The sequence below is a fragment of the Cervus canadensis genome, chromosome 24, assembly GCF_019320065.1.
Source record: "Cervus canadensis isolate Bull #8, Minnesota chromosome 24, ASM1932006v1, whole genome shotgun sequence".
In the NCBI taxonomy this organism is placed as follows: domain Eukaryota; kingdom Metazoa; phylum Chordata; class Mammalia; order Artiodactyla; family Cervidae; genus Cervus; species Cervus canadensis.
The window spans coordinates 16,037,018-16,053,463 of NC_057409.1; the positions used below are offsets into that span (position 1 = coordinate 16,037,018).

General features: G+C 48.6%; 1 protein-coding gene across 1 annotated transcript; it reads right to left on the reverse strand.

The window, feature by feature from the left end:
* Window positions 1-540: 540 nt before the first annotated feature.
* Window positions 541-1,698, reverse strand: TEX44 (testis expressed 44). Its single transcript, XM_043446042.1, has one exon. It carries the CDS (start codon window positions 1,679-1,681, stop codon window positions 626-628), a length of 1,056 nt encoding a protein of 351 aa, XP_043301977.1. The 5' UTR covers window positions 1,682-1,698; the 3' UTR covers window positions 541-625.
* Between the last annotated feature and the right edge of the window lie 14,748 nt (window positions 1,699-16,446).

The following is a 16,446-nucleotide window of genomic DNA, read 5'->3' on the forward strand; positions in this document are numbered from 1 at the left end:
CCCCTGGAGGAGGAAATGGCAACCCACCCCAGTATTCTTGCCTGGAAAATTCCATGGACATAGGAGCCTGGTGGGCTATAGTCCATGGGGTCGCAAAGAGTCAGGCACGATTGAGCGACTGAGCATGCACAGCTCCCCACACCTGGCCTCCCAGGCCTGCCCAGGCCCTTCTCTTTCTTTTTTTTTAATTTTAATTTTTAAAATTGCATCAGTCATGCCACACTGCATGCAGGATCTTGGTTCCCAGACTGGGGATTGAACCTGTGCCCCCTACATTAGAAGGCTCAGAGTCTTAGCCTCTGGATCACTCGGGAAGTCCCATGGCAGGTCTCTTTCTGCACTTTGGCTCCCGGCTCCTGAGTGGGACAAGCTGAGAAGCCCTCAGGAGGGCACCTTTCCGTCTCCAGAACACCCTAGCCCCAACCTGTCTCTTCACCCTGTGCCCACTGCACATACAAGGGAGGAAGCCGGCGCTTGGAAAATAAACGCTGGCCAGTGATTTATTGCCCAGTCTGGGGAGAGCTGTCCAGAGCAGGGGTGGGTGAGAAAGCGGGGCAGGAGTGTCCCTGGGGTCTCGAGAAGCTGCCGAACATGGGGCCCAGTCCCAGCAGGGGTGGGCTTGGGCCTAGTGTGGGGTGAGATGGCTGGTCAGGTAGCGCATGGCCGAACGGATGCCCTCGACGGTCCTCTGCTCCACCGATTCCAGCACGTGGGTGACGGAGCGTAGGGCTGATCTGGTCCTCACCACCAGCCTGGAGGACAGGGCAGAGCTGGCTCTCCCCAGGATGCTGGAGACAGAGCGCAGGCTGGGCCCCGGGCTGTGCAACAGGTCTGACATGGAGCCACGGCCGGTGGCCAGGAAGCCCGTGGCCAGGCCCATGGTGGCATCGGACCACACCAGGATGTCTGCCAGGGAGCTGATGGACCCCTCGCCCCCGCCCAGCAAGCTGGTCATGGAGCGCATGTAGCTGTTCTCCTCGCCAGCCGTGGAGTCCAGGGGACCCATCTGTGGGGCTGGTGCTCCAGGGCCCGGCGAGGCAGGGGCTGATGGCGAGGAGTCAGGGTCAGGGTTCAAGGCTTCGGGACCCTCCGGCTTCTCTTCAACAGCTTCAGGGGTGTCAGCAGTCCCAGGGTCAAGCTGGTCCTTGGGGTTGGCGGTGCTCACGACCGGCTGAGCCTCCACGTTCTGGGGGGACTGTACCTCGGCACTTGGGGTGGCTGTTGCTGGCTCCTGCTCTCTGTCTGGGGTGGCCACTGCTTGTGGCGTCGCTTCCTTAACCAGGGAGATAACTTGGAAAATCTGAGGATTCTGAGTCCCACTGGAATCTTGCACCAGCACTTTCTGCACTAGGTTCTGGAAGTCCAGGGAATTTTTCAGGATATCTGGGGCCGGATCAGCAGGCAGGGCTGTGGCCTCTCTGGGCTCCTGGGCGTCCCCCTCGGCAACTTCATGCTTATCTGCGTCCCCAGACTCTGATGTGGCCCCCGAGGTGGCTGGCTCAATGGAGGCATGATCTACATCCTGCCGTTCAGCTGACGTTATAGCGTTAAGAGATGCTGGGTCATCTGCAAGGAGGGGGACCTCACTTTGGGACCCCACTGCTGGGATGTCTGTAGACCTGCTGTCACCATGTAGAGGGTTGTTGGTGGCTCCGGCCTCTCCCAAGGGCACGGTGGTCATCTAGGCCCTTTGTTACTTGTGCTGGTTGAGAGAGTGGCCATGGCCCTGCTGGGCTGAGCTCCCCAGATGGTGAGGTCACAGGGGACTGTCAAAGCTGGCGATGTCACAGGTACTGGCAGAGCAAGGTCCCTGCACCTCTGGAGTGGCTGCCCTAGTGGGCTGAGTCTGTGGGACTGTTTGTAGCCGTGTTTGCAGATGTCTAAGGAGACACAGGCAAGTGTCTTGGAAAAGCAGGGAGGTTGTATACAGGGGCAGGTGCCCACCAGGAATCAGGATGCTGTGGCTCTCACAAAAGGATGGGATGCAGATGCCGATTTGTAGTAAATGTTATAAGGGACCACTCCCAGCACCTCTCTGTCCACACCGGTGACTCATTTGGCCAGTCCTTCTGCAGAGACTCGGTTTCGCAGCAGTGGTGAGTAGGAAGAAGGGAAGGGGAGGGGCTTGGGCAGCTCCCAGCCCTGACTGTCTTGGTTGTGGGGAGCTATAGACTTAAGGTTTGTGTTTCACCGCAAAGTTTGTATGGTTGAAAGCTATAGTACTTGGAGGCGGAGACTTTGGGAAGTGATTGGGTCATGAGGGTGGCACCTTCATGAATGGGATTAGGGACCCATTATAAGGGTCCCCATTATAAATGCCCTTATAAAAGGGACCACACAAAGTGCCCCCTTCTCCATGTGAAATGCAGCTAGAAAACAGCTATCTATGAACCAGGAAGCAGGCCTCACTGGACACTGAATCTGCAGCCCAAATGTGCTGATACAGGGGTTAACCCTGTGATATAGAATAAACAGTCTCCATCTTCTCCCTGCTTAACTAGGCTGAGAGGGCAGAGAATAACAAAGGATCTATAAACCCTCCAGTGTTCTCTGGAAATGTGTGGACCCAGATAAACCTATTCGAGCTTGTGCTCTTCATTAAGAAGGTGGTTGGAGTGAAGGTTCCAATCTGTTGTGTCTCGCTTCCCCTGGGGTTATCAGCTAATATTTAGTGACTGCTTATCATGGGCAGATATGTGACTTCCCTGGTGGCTCAGATGGTAAAGCGTCTGACTACAATGCGGGAGACCCAGGTTTGATCCCTGAGTTGGGAAGATCCTCTGGAGAAGGAAATGGCAACCCACTCTAGTACTCTTGCCTGGAAAATCCCATGGACGGAGGAGCATGGTAGGCTATAGTCCATGGGGTCGCAAAGGGTCGGACACGACTGAGTGACTTCACTTTCACTTTTATCATGGGCAGAAGAAGGAGCTAAACATCTAATCCTTCCAACTACCCTGTCATCTCTAGGTAGGTGCCATCCATTATTATACTCATTCTATACAGGGGGAAGCTAAACTTCAGAGGGAATAAGTGACTTATTCAAAGGCACATATCAATAAGCACTGAATCTGATTTGAACCCTGTCTGGCTTCAGAAGTCAAGTTCTCCAGCATTATTTTATACACAGAAGGGATATTAAAATATTGAATGACCAGCATGGTAAGGATACTGGCTAATGCAGAGAGAGGCCTACCATAATCCAGCCACATCAGTAGGTAACAGTTGCTGCCAATTCTCCCAGCACCAGGCTCAAAACTATTTCTTCTCCCCATGAATGCTCTGCGGCCATCTGAGAGGTCACAAGGCAAACCCAAGTTTGTTGCGGGTGGGACAACCTTATACTTTGTGAAAGAATTTTTGGGAAGACTGCTAGTTGCTCACAAAAGCCTAAAGTCTAAGGGAAAGTTTCTGCACAGACAGAGTTTAGTGATGCCTTCAAGATTCAGTCTTCTTTCTCTCCTTCTCTCTGTTTCCCCTTCCTCATTGATAGCTAGATTTTTGGGAAGATTCCTCTGGGTGCAGGTTGCTAGCACCTTCAGGCTAGTGCAGAAACCCTGGTCCTTGGTAAGTAATGGCAAACATCAGGCCCTGAGTCTCGGGCCTTCTCTGAAGGAGTCAACACAGCTTGGGGACCACACCCTGGTTGGTCAGGCCTGGAATGGGGCTCGGGGTCAGCCCCACTGAAACACAAGGCCTGTAAGTGGAAATCAGGTTGGTCTCCAAAGGAAATTGGGTGCCATTACCAAAAGAAGGCAAAATGGATGCTGGTCAAGAAACACAGAAAAGATCCACTCTATGGTGATTATAGACATCTAAAGAAAGTCTATTTATTGGGGAAAAGCCTGGCAGGTAATGAAGCAAAATGTTCAGAAGAGACTCTGATTATTGTGACAAAATCGGAAATACATATAAGCAAAATCAGGTAAATAGCAATAAAAATAAAAACACCCTAAGCAATATGGTAGACTGAGTGAGTGGGAAGCCTGTTACACAGCACACTCACACAAATATCATATAGGGTTAATATCTATACTGTAGGAACTTCCCAGGTGGTCCAGTGGATAAGACTCAGTGATCCCAATACAGGGGGCCTGGGTTCGATCCCTGGTTAGAGAACTAGATGGCACATGCCACAACTAAGAGTTCACTTGCCACAGCTAAAGATTCCACATGCTGTAACTAAGAGTTGATGCAACTGAATAAGGAAGTCAAGGAAGGCCTGGAGACCCCCAGAAGATAGAAGAGGCAAGGAGGGCCTTCCCAGAGCCTTGAGAGGGGAGTGTGGCCCTGTTGACAGCTTGACTTTGTACTTGGGCCTCCAGAACCATGAGAGAATGACTCTGTGTTGTTGTCAGACACCCAGTCCATGGTTATTTACCTCGGCAGCCGAGGGAAACTAAGATAGCCTCCCACGGTGATGGTGATGTCCAGTTGTTATCACTCTCAGCACGTGCTCAGACACCATGTACTTGTCCTCCAATGACGTCTCGTGGTTAAGTACTGTTACCACCTTGTACGGATGGGGAGACTGCAGCTCAGATAGAGGAAGACCTGGGTATGAGCCAGGCTGTCTGGTTTGAGCCCACACTCTTCACCCCTGCATGATCAGGCCAACTGACATTTAGCAGCCAGCACCCCTTTGGAGCAGGTCAGAACTTTGTTTCCACAAACCTGTGTGATCATTTCTGGGGCAACGCCCCCACCCCCATTGCCCCAGTACCTGACATTTCCACAGGTTTTCCAAACCCCCTGGGATGGGCGCCTTTGCCACGGGCACTGCTCGGTGCTGCCACCTTGAGGTGGCCACCAGGATCGGGCCACTCCCCAGCCTTCCACCAGGGTTCCTGCAAGTGTGGGCCTGCAGCTCTTGTCTGCAAGAATCCCCTGGGGCCCTGTCCATGACGAGGGGGGTGCCCGCGGCCCCCACCTGCATGTGAGACCACCTTGGGGCCTGAGTCTTTGGTGGGTGCTCCGTCGTAGCTCTCACTCCCAGGGCAGCCACCCTGAACACCAGTGTTCTAAGGGGAGACTGCAGTTTTTGCCTCTTGCCAGGATTCCCACTTCGTGCGTGTTGAAAACACTTAAGGAGTCGGAGCTCCAACCATTAGCAGGTGGTGTGGGAATTCCACTTAGAACCTACACTGGATTTGTTTGGGAGAAGCAGGTTAATAAGCCCCATGGGATGGACGCTGAGACCCCAAAGGCATTCATTCTCAAATGACAAAGGACGTCACCCTGCTTTCTAAGGAGGTGAACGTGGTTATCTGGAGAGGAGAGGCTTTGTTTGGAAAGAGCTGGGTTTGGGCTGGGAGCCCTACAGCCAGGCTGTTCTGCGGGAGAGAGGGGTGAGGGCTTTGAAGTTCCTTGGCTGCACCGAGAAGGGGAGAAAGGTCAGGCCTCTCTAGGGGTGGAGCAGGTGAGGCTTGGGGAGAACAGAAACATCTAGAGGGAATTTTAAAATTGTTTGTGTTGAGGTCTCCAAGGTAAACCCCTCACCTCCACAACATCAGAAATCAGGCCTTGTTTGCCAGTGCTTTTGTGTGAGCGCCGGCGGCCAGAGACGTGCAGGCCCCGAGGAGCGGGAGGGTAGGGCTTTCTCCTGTAGGTTGGCACAGAGCAGACTGCCCTGGGGATGCAGAACAGGGACAGTGGGGTGCTGAGCTACAAAACGGTGCTGGGACAATCGGTTAAGTATTGGAAAAACAGTGGGTTAGTTTCTCACTCTCACTTGGGGATGAAAACTACAGAGAGAGAGAGAGAGAGAGAGAGGTCATAAGTAAACTGTAAATACTTAATTTGGGGAAGAAGTACTTTCTAAATATAGCAGCCAGTAAAGAAATTCCAAGGGGGAAAAATCAGTCTAAAAATAGGTCAAGGACTTCCTGGTGATCCAGTGGCCTAAGAATCTGTGCTGCCAATGCAGGGTGCCCGGGTTTGACCCCTGGTTAGGGAACTAGATCCCACATGCCTCAACTAAGACCTGGCATGGCCAAATAAATAAATTAATTTTTCTTAAAAAATAAAAAGATGTCAAAAAGTAATTTAAAAAAATTTTAAGAACAAGCCACAAATAAAAAATATTTGCTACAAATACCCTACAGGGTTAATATCTATACTGTATAAAGATCCCAGATTGAAAAGACAACATTATATTCCAAATAACACAATATGCAAAGGATGAGAACAGACCACTCACCAAAGAAATCTAAATAACTAATAGCCATGAGACAAAATTCAGAAGTACTAGTGGTCAAAGAAATACAAAATTAAAAAAGAAAGCAAAACAAGATATCTTTGGGTAGTGGGATGATAAGTGACTTAATTTTTGAGGGGGAGCAAACTTCATTTTCTGATGTTTCTCTAGTAATATCTCTTACTTGCATTAAGAAAAGATTCTAAAAGTTAAAAGCACATGGTTTGGTCAAATAACAAATGAATAGCCTGTATCAGAGACTTTTTTGTTGTGGTGGATTGTGGGCAAGTTTTTTCTTTCAAGCTCTTGCACATTTTAAAATTTATACAATTCATTTGCCCTTTCAACAATGGGTAAAAACCACTTGAAGCATTAGAACAAATTTGCAAGTTAAGATAAATTCCTTCCAGAAGCCTGGGCCCTGAATGTAGATAGGATTCCTGGGGCCACCCAAACACCCACTCTGAGTGGGAAGGGACTCAAACTGAGGGGCCACCCTCACACCTCCCTCTGCAAAACAAAGGGCGTACTTCAGCCCTCCCCCCCCACACACACACACTCGCGCACACACACACATACCCCTTGGACTGCTGCAATTCCTAGGATGCCTTTGCTCCATCTCCATCTCCAGGGTCTACCCCCATCTCTCCCTACTCTCAGGTTTGGCTGGCCAGCGGCTGTGAGAGAACTCAAGTCCCTCAGAGGTCTGGTTGGTGGCTGTGGGGTGGCCTGGGTGGGGTGCTGAAGGGACGCTTGTGCAGACCAGCCTTGAGAGACCAGAACTCTGCCCATGCATCCCTCCATCCATTCTTCTTGTATTGCTCCTGGGTGTCCATACTTCAGAATGTGACTATATTAGAAGACAGGCCTTTAAGGAGGTAATTAAGTTAGAAGAGGATCATCAGGTGAGCCCTAGCTCAGTATGACTGGTGTCCTTTTAAGAAGAGGAAATGTGGATGCAGACACACACACAGAGAAAGTCATGTGAACATGAAGACGGCCACCCATAAACCAAGGAGAGCAGCTGGGGACAGCACCTTCCTTCATGGCTCTCGGAAGGAGTAGACGCTGCCAACATCTTGATTTCTGACTTCTGCCTGCAGTTCTGTTGCTTAAGCACCCCCTCATCTGTGGTACTTTGTTCTGGCAGCCAAGCTGAAAGACATGGTACTCCTGAGCATAGGATTAGGCCCTCCAATAGAATCACAGAGAGGGATTCCCTGGTGCTCAGTAATAAAGAATCTGCCTGCCAATGCAGGAGACACACGGGTTCGATCCCTGATCCAGGAGGCTCCCATATGCCATGGAGCAGCTAAGCCCGGGAGCCACAACTACTGAGCCCATGTGTCACAAATACTGAAGCCCGCATGCCCTAGAGTTCAGTGGCTGCAACAAGAGAAGCCACGGCAATAAGAAGCCTGTGCATGGCAACTAGAGAGTAGCCCCCGCTTGTCACAACTAGAGAAAAGCCCGCACAGCAAGGAAGCCCCATCACAGCCAAAAATACGTAAGTTTATTTTTTTTTTTAAATCACAAAGAGATTAAAGACAGGTATCTAATGGCAAAGAATTTATCATCTAATTTGAGAGACAGGTCACTAATCTGCTGTCACAAGGTGGCCTAGTAGGTCGAATGCACATTCCCCAAAGTGTACAGGTTCCCTGGGTTTGGGATGCTGGGAAGACTTAACAGGCTAGAGGTCAAACCACGGTGGTGAGGTCACAGGGTTTGGTGACCTCAGCCTTCCCAGCTCTCTTCTGGTTCCAGAGATCTACTAGTCTCCTATGGGAGCTGGAGGGCAGTAAGGTGGGATACGGAGTGGGGGCAGAGCCCTGAGCCACCTCCTGCTCCCTGCGTTGACCCAGCTTTGCTCCACCCCTAGGGCAGCCTGGGGATGGTGACCTGTCTGGACAATCTGTTTCCCACGACCGGGACTCACTTCTGCCCCTTTTCTCCTCCCATCAGGGGCCCTCAACTCAGAAGGAGTGGGGAGAGTGGTTCTTCCACCTCAGGTGGGTTTCCCCAGAGGTATTGCTCTAAGGAAGAGTTACTGAGCCTTAGCTCTAAACTAATGGTTTTAGCCTCCCTAGTCTGGAAGGAACAATTTGGAGAAGTGGTGAAAGATATGGGCCACTCCCCAGACAAAGGAAATGGCAACCCACTCCAGTATTCTTGTCTGGAGAATTCCATGGACAGAGGAGCCTGGCAGACTATCAAGTTCATTGGGTTGCAAAGAGTTGGACACAACTTAGCGAATGAACAACAACAACCACCTCTAAGATCTGAGCTGTGTCTGGTTATTTGCATTCCAGGGACCAGCAGACCCCCAAAATCCACCTGCCAAGTGACTGGTCGGCCCAGGGCTGTGCACAAGTGGAGGGAAGGGTGGTCAGGGATGGAATCCTGGTGGAAGGCACCGAAGCAGCAAGAGGGGGCCTGTGAGGAGGCAGTGGGAGCACCCTGACTGATGCTGGAAGGAAGCCTGTCCCTGAGGCAGAAGATCTCACTTTCTCCTGGAGGCCAGGGGAGAGGTATGGAGGAAGCAAAGCTTTGGGAAGGTTTGGGGAAGAAGCCTCTAGGAGCCCAGCTCTGTAAGAGCCTGCCTGCCACACTGCAGCATGAACAAGCATTTTGCAAACATTCCCCAGAAAGACAGGCTCTGTCTTTCAGAACAAAGCAGGAACAGCAGGGCAGGGGGCCCAATCAGGTTTTGAGTGAATAGAACAGAAAGTCTCGACCTGCCCCAAACAGGCATGTGTTCACGGGGGACGATCAGCAAGGAGCTTAGGAAACTGGAGTTTGGGGGTGGACAACATTGTCAAGGTGAGAAGGTGATGTCCCCAGTGTGTCCCCTGGAGGGGAGGGACCGCCAGCTTGCAGACACCTAGACAGATCCCACTCACCCCACCTCCCACTTTGTGTCCACACTCAGCCAGCCACCTTGGGTGTCCCTTGGCTTCTGTAGTGGATTGAATTGTGGCGCTCAAAAAACATATCCACCTGCAACCTCAGAATGGGGACTTATTTGGAATTTGCAGACATAAAATTAAGCTCATCCCCAGATGAGATCATCCTGGATTTAGGGTGGGCCCTCACTCCAATGACTAGGTCCTTGTAAGAGCAAGGGGGAAGATGCTGGGAATGAGGCACAGAGGGGGAGGCCACGTGAAGACGGAGGGAAATGGGGGCCAAGGAACACTAAGGGTCACCAGCGGCAAACAGATGCCAGAGAGGGGCATGGGACACGTTCTCCCTCAGGGCCTCCAGAGAGAACCAATCCTGTTGACAATTTCTAACTTCAGGATTCCAGAACTGTGAGAGAAAAAGACCATCTTTATAAGTTTGCACATATAAAATAGATAACTAATAAGAAGCTGCTGTGTATCTCAGGGGACTCCAATCAATGCTCTGTAATTGCCTGGATGGGAAAAGAATCTAAAAAAGAGTGGATATATGTATATATATAACTGATTCACTTTGATGTACAGCAGAAGCTAGCAGAATATTGTAAATTAACTATACTCCAATAAAAATTAAAAAAACAAAAGTTTGCAGTAGTTTGTTATGACAACCCTAGAGGTGAATACAGCTTCCTATGGTGATCACAGGTGTTGGGAAAGGATCACACGTGTAAATGAATTTCGGAAACACTGGGCTTCCCCGGTGGCTCAGCAGTAAAGAGTCTACCTGCAATGCAGGAGACGTGAGTTCAATCCCTGAGTCAGGAAGATCTCCTAGAGGAGGGTGTGGCAACCCACTCCAGCATTCTTGCCTGGAGAATCCCACGGACAGAGGAGCCTGGTGGGCTATCGTCCATAGGGCGGCAAAGGGTTGGACACAACAGAAGCAACCGAGTGTGTGTCAAACTAGAGGTTTCTTTGCTGAGGAACATCTCAGAGCCTTTGATAGGCGACAGAGCCCTTTGAGTTTTTAAGGTGGGGGCAACCAGTATTGAACACACATTTCCCACGCTTATTTGACCAAGGAACACTCATATATTAGTCAGCTTGGGCTGCCAAACAAAATACCACAGACTGAGTGGCTTAGACAACTAACATTTGTTTCCTACAGTCTGGAGTCCGAGATCAAGGTGCTGGCAAGGTTGGCTCCGGGGAGGTCTCTTTTCCTGCCTTGCAGACGGCTGCCTTCTCACTGTGCCCTCACCTGGCCTCCTTTCTGTGCATACATACAGAGAGAGAGTCAGCGAGAACACGAGAGTTCCAGTGTCTCTTTCTCTTTTTATAAGGACATGAGTCTTGCTGGATTAGGGTCCTATGCTTTCGACCTCATTTAATCTTGATTACCTCCTTAAAAGTATTTCTAAGTATAGTCACATTAGAGCTTCAACACACGAGTTTGCAGTGGAGTTGTGGGGAGAACACAAACACCTTTTGCACTGACACACCTGGGGAGATGCAAATTTAATTGCCTTGAACTTGACCCCAGGGATAGGGGGTGGCAGGGGCCACTGTCAGTGAGCAGGTGGCTGTCATCCATCCATGCCTGTATAAGGATGTCTTTGGTACAACAGGAGAGAAGAAAGAAGATGTAGCAGGTATTTTTTGAAGGTCACATCATCTTGCAGCTCCTCCTGTCAAAAGGAGTCTATTTTCTCCAGCCGCTGAATCAGGGCTTAGCCATGTGACTTGCATCGGTCAAGGGGACAAAAGGAAACATGACACCAGCAGAGGCTTAAAAAGTGTTTGTGCACTGGGGCTTGGCTTCTCTTCTTTTGGAGCCCAGCTGCCAAGTGAAGGAGTCTGGCCAGCTTGATAATGAGATTTGTGTGGCCTAGTTGCCTTCGTCACCCCTGCCAAACGCCAGACATGTGTGTGGGGCTGTCTGGACCATTCAGCCCCCAGCCTGTACCAAGTCAGCCTTCTCAGTACTTTGGGGAACATCTTTGTCACCAGTTTTACTATTAAAATTTTCTAGCCTTTTAAAGATATTAGCATGATGAATATCAGGTGCATGTGTGCTCAGCTGTGTCCAACTCTGTGTGACCCCATGGACTGTAGCCCGCCAGACTCCTCTGTCCATGGAAATTTCCAGGCAAGAATACTGTAGTGGGTTGCCATTTCCTTCTCCAGGGGATCTTCCCGACCCAGAGATTGAACCCGCATCTCTTGTGTCTCCTGCACTGGCAGGCGGATTCTTTTACCGCTGTGCCACCTGGGAAGCCCATTAATATGAGGTGAAAAATCTTAAACTGATACCCCACAACAACAGGATGTGAGGTTTATTAGATTGGTCTCTGAAATTAGCCATAGATTGGCTAGAGAGAAACTGGAAATGTTTTGAAAGACAGAATGTATCAAACGTGAACACTGACCTATCTGGGGTATTTTTGAATATCCCACTGGAAGGAGCTGGTGAAACACATGGGTTTGCTTGAAAAGCAATTCCCTCTTGAGAAGTGGCACCATCTTTTGAAAACCCAGCTGAAATGACTGTCTTCGTTAGTCTTGGTTGCCTTGGGAGCGTCAGGGACAGGGAACGCCAGCGAGAGCAGCTGATGTGGGGCACCTCCCTGGTGTCCTCCCTACCTGACCTGGCTCTCGGCTGCCCCCTCGTGCTGGTTCTGTGGCACTGCAGGAGGCTGCCCATCCATTATTCTTTATGCAGGCTCCTGGCTCTGTAGGTGGCATCCTTCCCACCCACGGGACGGAGTGAGGAAGAGGATTGCACTCCATGCCTCACTCCAACTCCCACTCTAAAAGCTACACATTCACTGTGACACCACAAGGTATCCAGGGACAGGGGACTGTGGATCATTACCAACCACTGACTCCGTGCGTGCATGCTCACTCAGTTGTGTTTGACTCTTTGCAACCCCATGGACTGTAGCTCGCCAGGCTCCTCTGTTCATGGGATTTTCCAAGCAAGAATACTGGAGAGTGGGTAGCTATTTCCTTCTCCGGGGGATCTTTCTGACCCAAGTATAGAACACAAGTCTCTTGCGTCTCCTGTAACTGGCAGGCAAATTCTTCACCACTGGGCTTCCGTGGCCGCTCAGACGGTAAAGAATTAGTATGCAATGCAGGAGACCCAGGTTCTTGGGGACTGGAATACAAAAGCAGGAAGTCAAGAGATATCTGGAATAACAGGCAAGTTTGACCTTGGAGTACAAAATGAATCTGGGCAAAGACTAACAGGGTTTTGTCAAAAGAACATACTGGTCATAGCAAACACCCTCTTTCAACAACACAAGAGATAACTCTACACATGGACATCACCAGATAACTAAAAGAGATATTCTTTGCAGCTGAAGATGGGGAAGATCGATACAGTTAGAGAAACAATACCTGGGGCTGATTGTGAGAACGTGAGCTCCTTATTGCAAAATTCAGGCTTAAATTGAAGAAAGTGGGGAAAACCACTATACCATTCAGGGGTGTGTGTGTGTGTGTGTGTGTGTGTGTGTGTGTGTGTGTGTGTGTGTGTGTGTGTGTGTGTGTGTGTTAGTGGCTCAGTCATGTTCAACTGTGTGGGACCCCCCATGAACCATAGCCTGCCAGGCCCCTCTGTCTATGGGATTTCCCAGGCAAGAATACCAGAGGGGGTTGCCATTTCCTTTTCCAGGGGATCTTCCTGACCCAGGGATTGAACCCAGGTCTCCTGCATTGCAGGCAGATTCTTCACTGTCTGAGCCACCAGGGAAGCCCAGACCATTATGGGCTTCAAATCCATTATGATTATACAGTGGAGGTGATGAATAGATTCAAGGGATTAGATTTGGTAGAGTGCCTGAAGAACTATGGATGGAGGTTCATAACCTTGTACATGAGGTGCTGACCATAACTATCCCCAAGAAAAAGAAATGCAAGAAGGCAAAGTGATTGTCTGAGGAGGACTTGCAAAAACCTGAGAAGATAAGCAAAAGGCAAAGGAGAAAGGGAAAGATATAACCAACTGAATGCAGAGTTCCAGAGAATAGCAAGGAGAGAAAAGAAAGTGTTCTTAAATGAACAATGCAAAGAAATAGAGGAAAACAATAAAATGAGAAAGACTAGAGAAATCTTTAAGAAAATCAGAGATACCAAGGTAACATTTCATGCAAAGATTGGCACAATAAAGGACAGAAATGGCAAGGACCTAACAGAACAGAATAGATTAAGAAGAGGTGACAAGAATACACAGAAGAACCACACAAGAAAAGGTCTTAATAACATGGATAACCACGATGGTGTGATCACTCACCTAGAGCCAGACATCATGGAGTCTGAAGTCAAGTGGGCCTTAGGAAGCATTACATGAACAAAGCTAGTGGAGGTGATAGAACTTCAGCTGAGCTATTTAAAATCTTAAAAGAGGATGTTGTTAAAGTGCTGCACTCATATGCCAGCAAATTTGGAAAATTCAGCAGTGGTTGAAAAAGGCCAGTTTTCATTCCAATCCCAAAGAAAGGCAATGTCAAAAAATGTTCAAACTACAGCACAATTGCACTCATTTCACTAGCAAGGTAATGCTCAAAATCCTCCAAGCTAAGCTTCAACAATATGTGAACTAAGAACTTCCAGATGTACAAGCTGGACTTAGAAAAGGCAGAGGAACCAGAGATCAAATTGCCAATATCCGTTGGATCACAGAAAAAGCAAGGGAATTGCAGAAGAACATCTACTTCTGCTTCATTGACTACACTAAAGCCTTTGTGTGGATCATAACAAACTGTGGAAAATTCTTAAAGAGATGAGAATACCAGACCATCTTACTTGCCTCCTGAGAAATCTGTATGCAGGTCAAGGAGCAACAGTTAGAACTGGACATGGGACAACGGACTAGTTCAAATTGGGAAAGGAGTATGTCAAGGCTGTATATTGTCACCCTGCTTATTTAATTTATATGCAAAGTATATCATGCAAAATGCTGGGACTGGATGAATCCCAGAGTGGAATCAAAATTGCCAGGAGAAATATCCACAACCTCAGATATGCAGATGACACCACCCTAATGACAGAAAGCAAAGAGGAACTAAAGAGCCTCTTGATGAAAGTGAAAGAGGAGAGTGAAAAAGCTGGCTTAAAACTCAACATTCAAAAAAAGAAGATCATGGCACCCAGTCCTATCACTTCATGGCAAATAGTTGGGGGAAAATGGCTACGGTGAAAGATTTTATTTTCTTGGGCTCCAAAATCACAGCCATGAAATTAAAAGACTCTTGCTCCTTGGAAGAAAAGCTATGACAAACCTAGACAGTGTATTAAAGAGCAGAGACATTACTTTGCCAACAAAGGTTCGTCTAGTCAAAGCTCTAGATTTTCCAGTAGTCATGTACAGAGGTGAGAGCTGGACCAGAAAGAAGGCTGAGCACTGAAGAATTGATGCTTTTTGAACTGTGGTGCTGGAGAAGACTCTTAAGAGTCCCTTGGACAGCAAGGAGATCAAACCAGTCAATCCTAAAGGAAGTCACCCCTGAATATTCATTGGAAGGACTGATGCTGAAGCTGAAGCTGCAATACTTGGGCCACCTGATGAGAAGAGCTGACTCATTAGAAAATACCCTGATGCTGGGAAAGATTGAGAGCAGGAGGAGAAGGGGGTGACAAAGGATGAGATAGTTGGATGGCATCACTGACTCAATGGACATGAGTTTGAGCAAACTCTGGGAGATAGTGAAGTACCGGGAGCCTGGTGTGCTGCAGTCCATGCGGTCACAAAGAGTTGGACACAACTTAGTGACTGAACAACAGCTTACCTCAGTATGTGTGGTACACACACACACACACACACACACACACATATATTTATATTTTTAAATTGGGGTCTTGCTGTACTTTCAATTTGAAGCTTTTCCATTGTTCACTTATTTAAAATGATACTTTAAGCAATTTCCTATAGCCTTAAATATAATGTTAATAGCTGAATATATTTAAATATAAATTTTAATTGAACATATAACTTTACATTGAATAGCTGCATTCCCATCATTTAGATACACTGTACTTTATTTAACCAGGCACCTGTGTGGGATGTTTTTCAGTCAGTTTTCACTAGGTATAGCTGCAGTAACAACATATCCCCACATCTCAGGGGCTCATAATTATCAAGGCTCGGTTCTTGTCCTTCTTATATTTCCTTCACAGCATAGTTGAGGATTCGCTCCTATGGGCTGGGTTGGCTGTGGCTCTAATTCTCTGTTCAAGCCAAAGGAATAGCCCTGGGGACACGTCAGTTTTGTGGCAGAAGACAGAGAGGAGTGAGCAGGTGGAAATAAGCAATGACTCTTAAAGTCTCTGCCGCAAGTTTTGTCCTCACACAGGCCATTTGCAAAGGCAGTCATGGGGTCAAGGCCAAGGTCAGTGGGGTGGGGCCACTAGTCCTGCCAGAGAAGGTGCCACAGGTCACACGCAGTGGGTGGAGTTGTATAATCCTCTTCAGGAAGGGAGCATGAATAATTGGGAACAATAATACAATTGTCTGCAGAGGTTTTCCATGTTGAAACTATTAAACTGCTTTTGAACGCTCTCTTTTTTAATGATATTAAATCTCATGCAACTTTTCAAATTAAAATTTCATTTTAAACAAGGTCACACAGGTACATGTTTTTAAAAGTCAAACAATTCTTTAAGGTTTGTAAAACACTCCCCCCACCCCCACCTCCCTAAATAGCAGCTTCCTTTAGCCAAATTCCCACACCTCAATCAACTGAGAAAGAACTTATCTCCAGTCTTACCACGTGCCAGGAATTGTGCTAAACAACTGACCCAGGGTATCTCAACTTACCACCACCTCAGGAGGTAAATATTATTATTTATCTCCCTAGTGGAGAAGAAATTTAAGCTCGAGAACTGATTTCTTTGGCCGGAGGTGTCTGGTAGGCTGCAGTCCATGGGGTCACGAAGAGTCGGACACGACTGAGCGACTTCACTTTCACTTTTCACTTTCAAGCATTGGAGAAGGAAATGGCAACCCACTCCAGTGTTCTTGCCTGGAGAATTCCAGGGACGGCAGAGCCTGGTGGGCTGCAGTCTATGGGGTCACACAGAGTCGGACACGACTGAAGTGACTTAGCAGCAGCAGCAGCAGCAGGGCAGCCACTTGCCAGCAGGGGGCAGATTTGCGATTGGAACCCAGGTTACCGAACTTCCGCAGCCGCAGTCCTGGAAGAGCGGTCCTGGCCCGCAGCATCCGCCTCACATGGGACCCTGTTAGAAACACTGGTTCCTTGGGCCCCAAGCTGGCCTTGCGAGCTTAGAAACTCAGGGGTTACAATCGGCAGTTCGGTGACTCAGATGGACACAGGAAGGGGC

Bases quoted from the DNA above. Each gene is read 5' to 3' on its own strand.
- TEX44 (XM_043446042.1), bottom strand. From the start codon at position 1,681: ATGACCACCGTGCCCTTGGGAGAGGCCGGAGCCACCAACAACCCTCTA.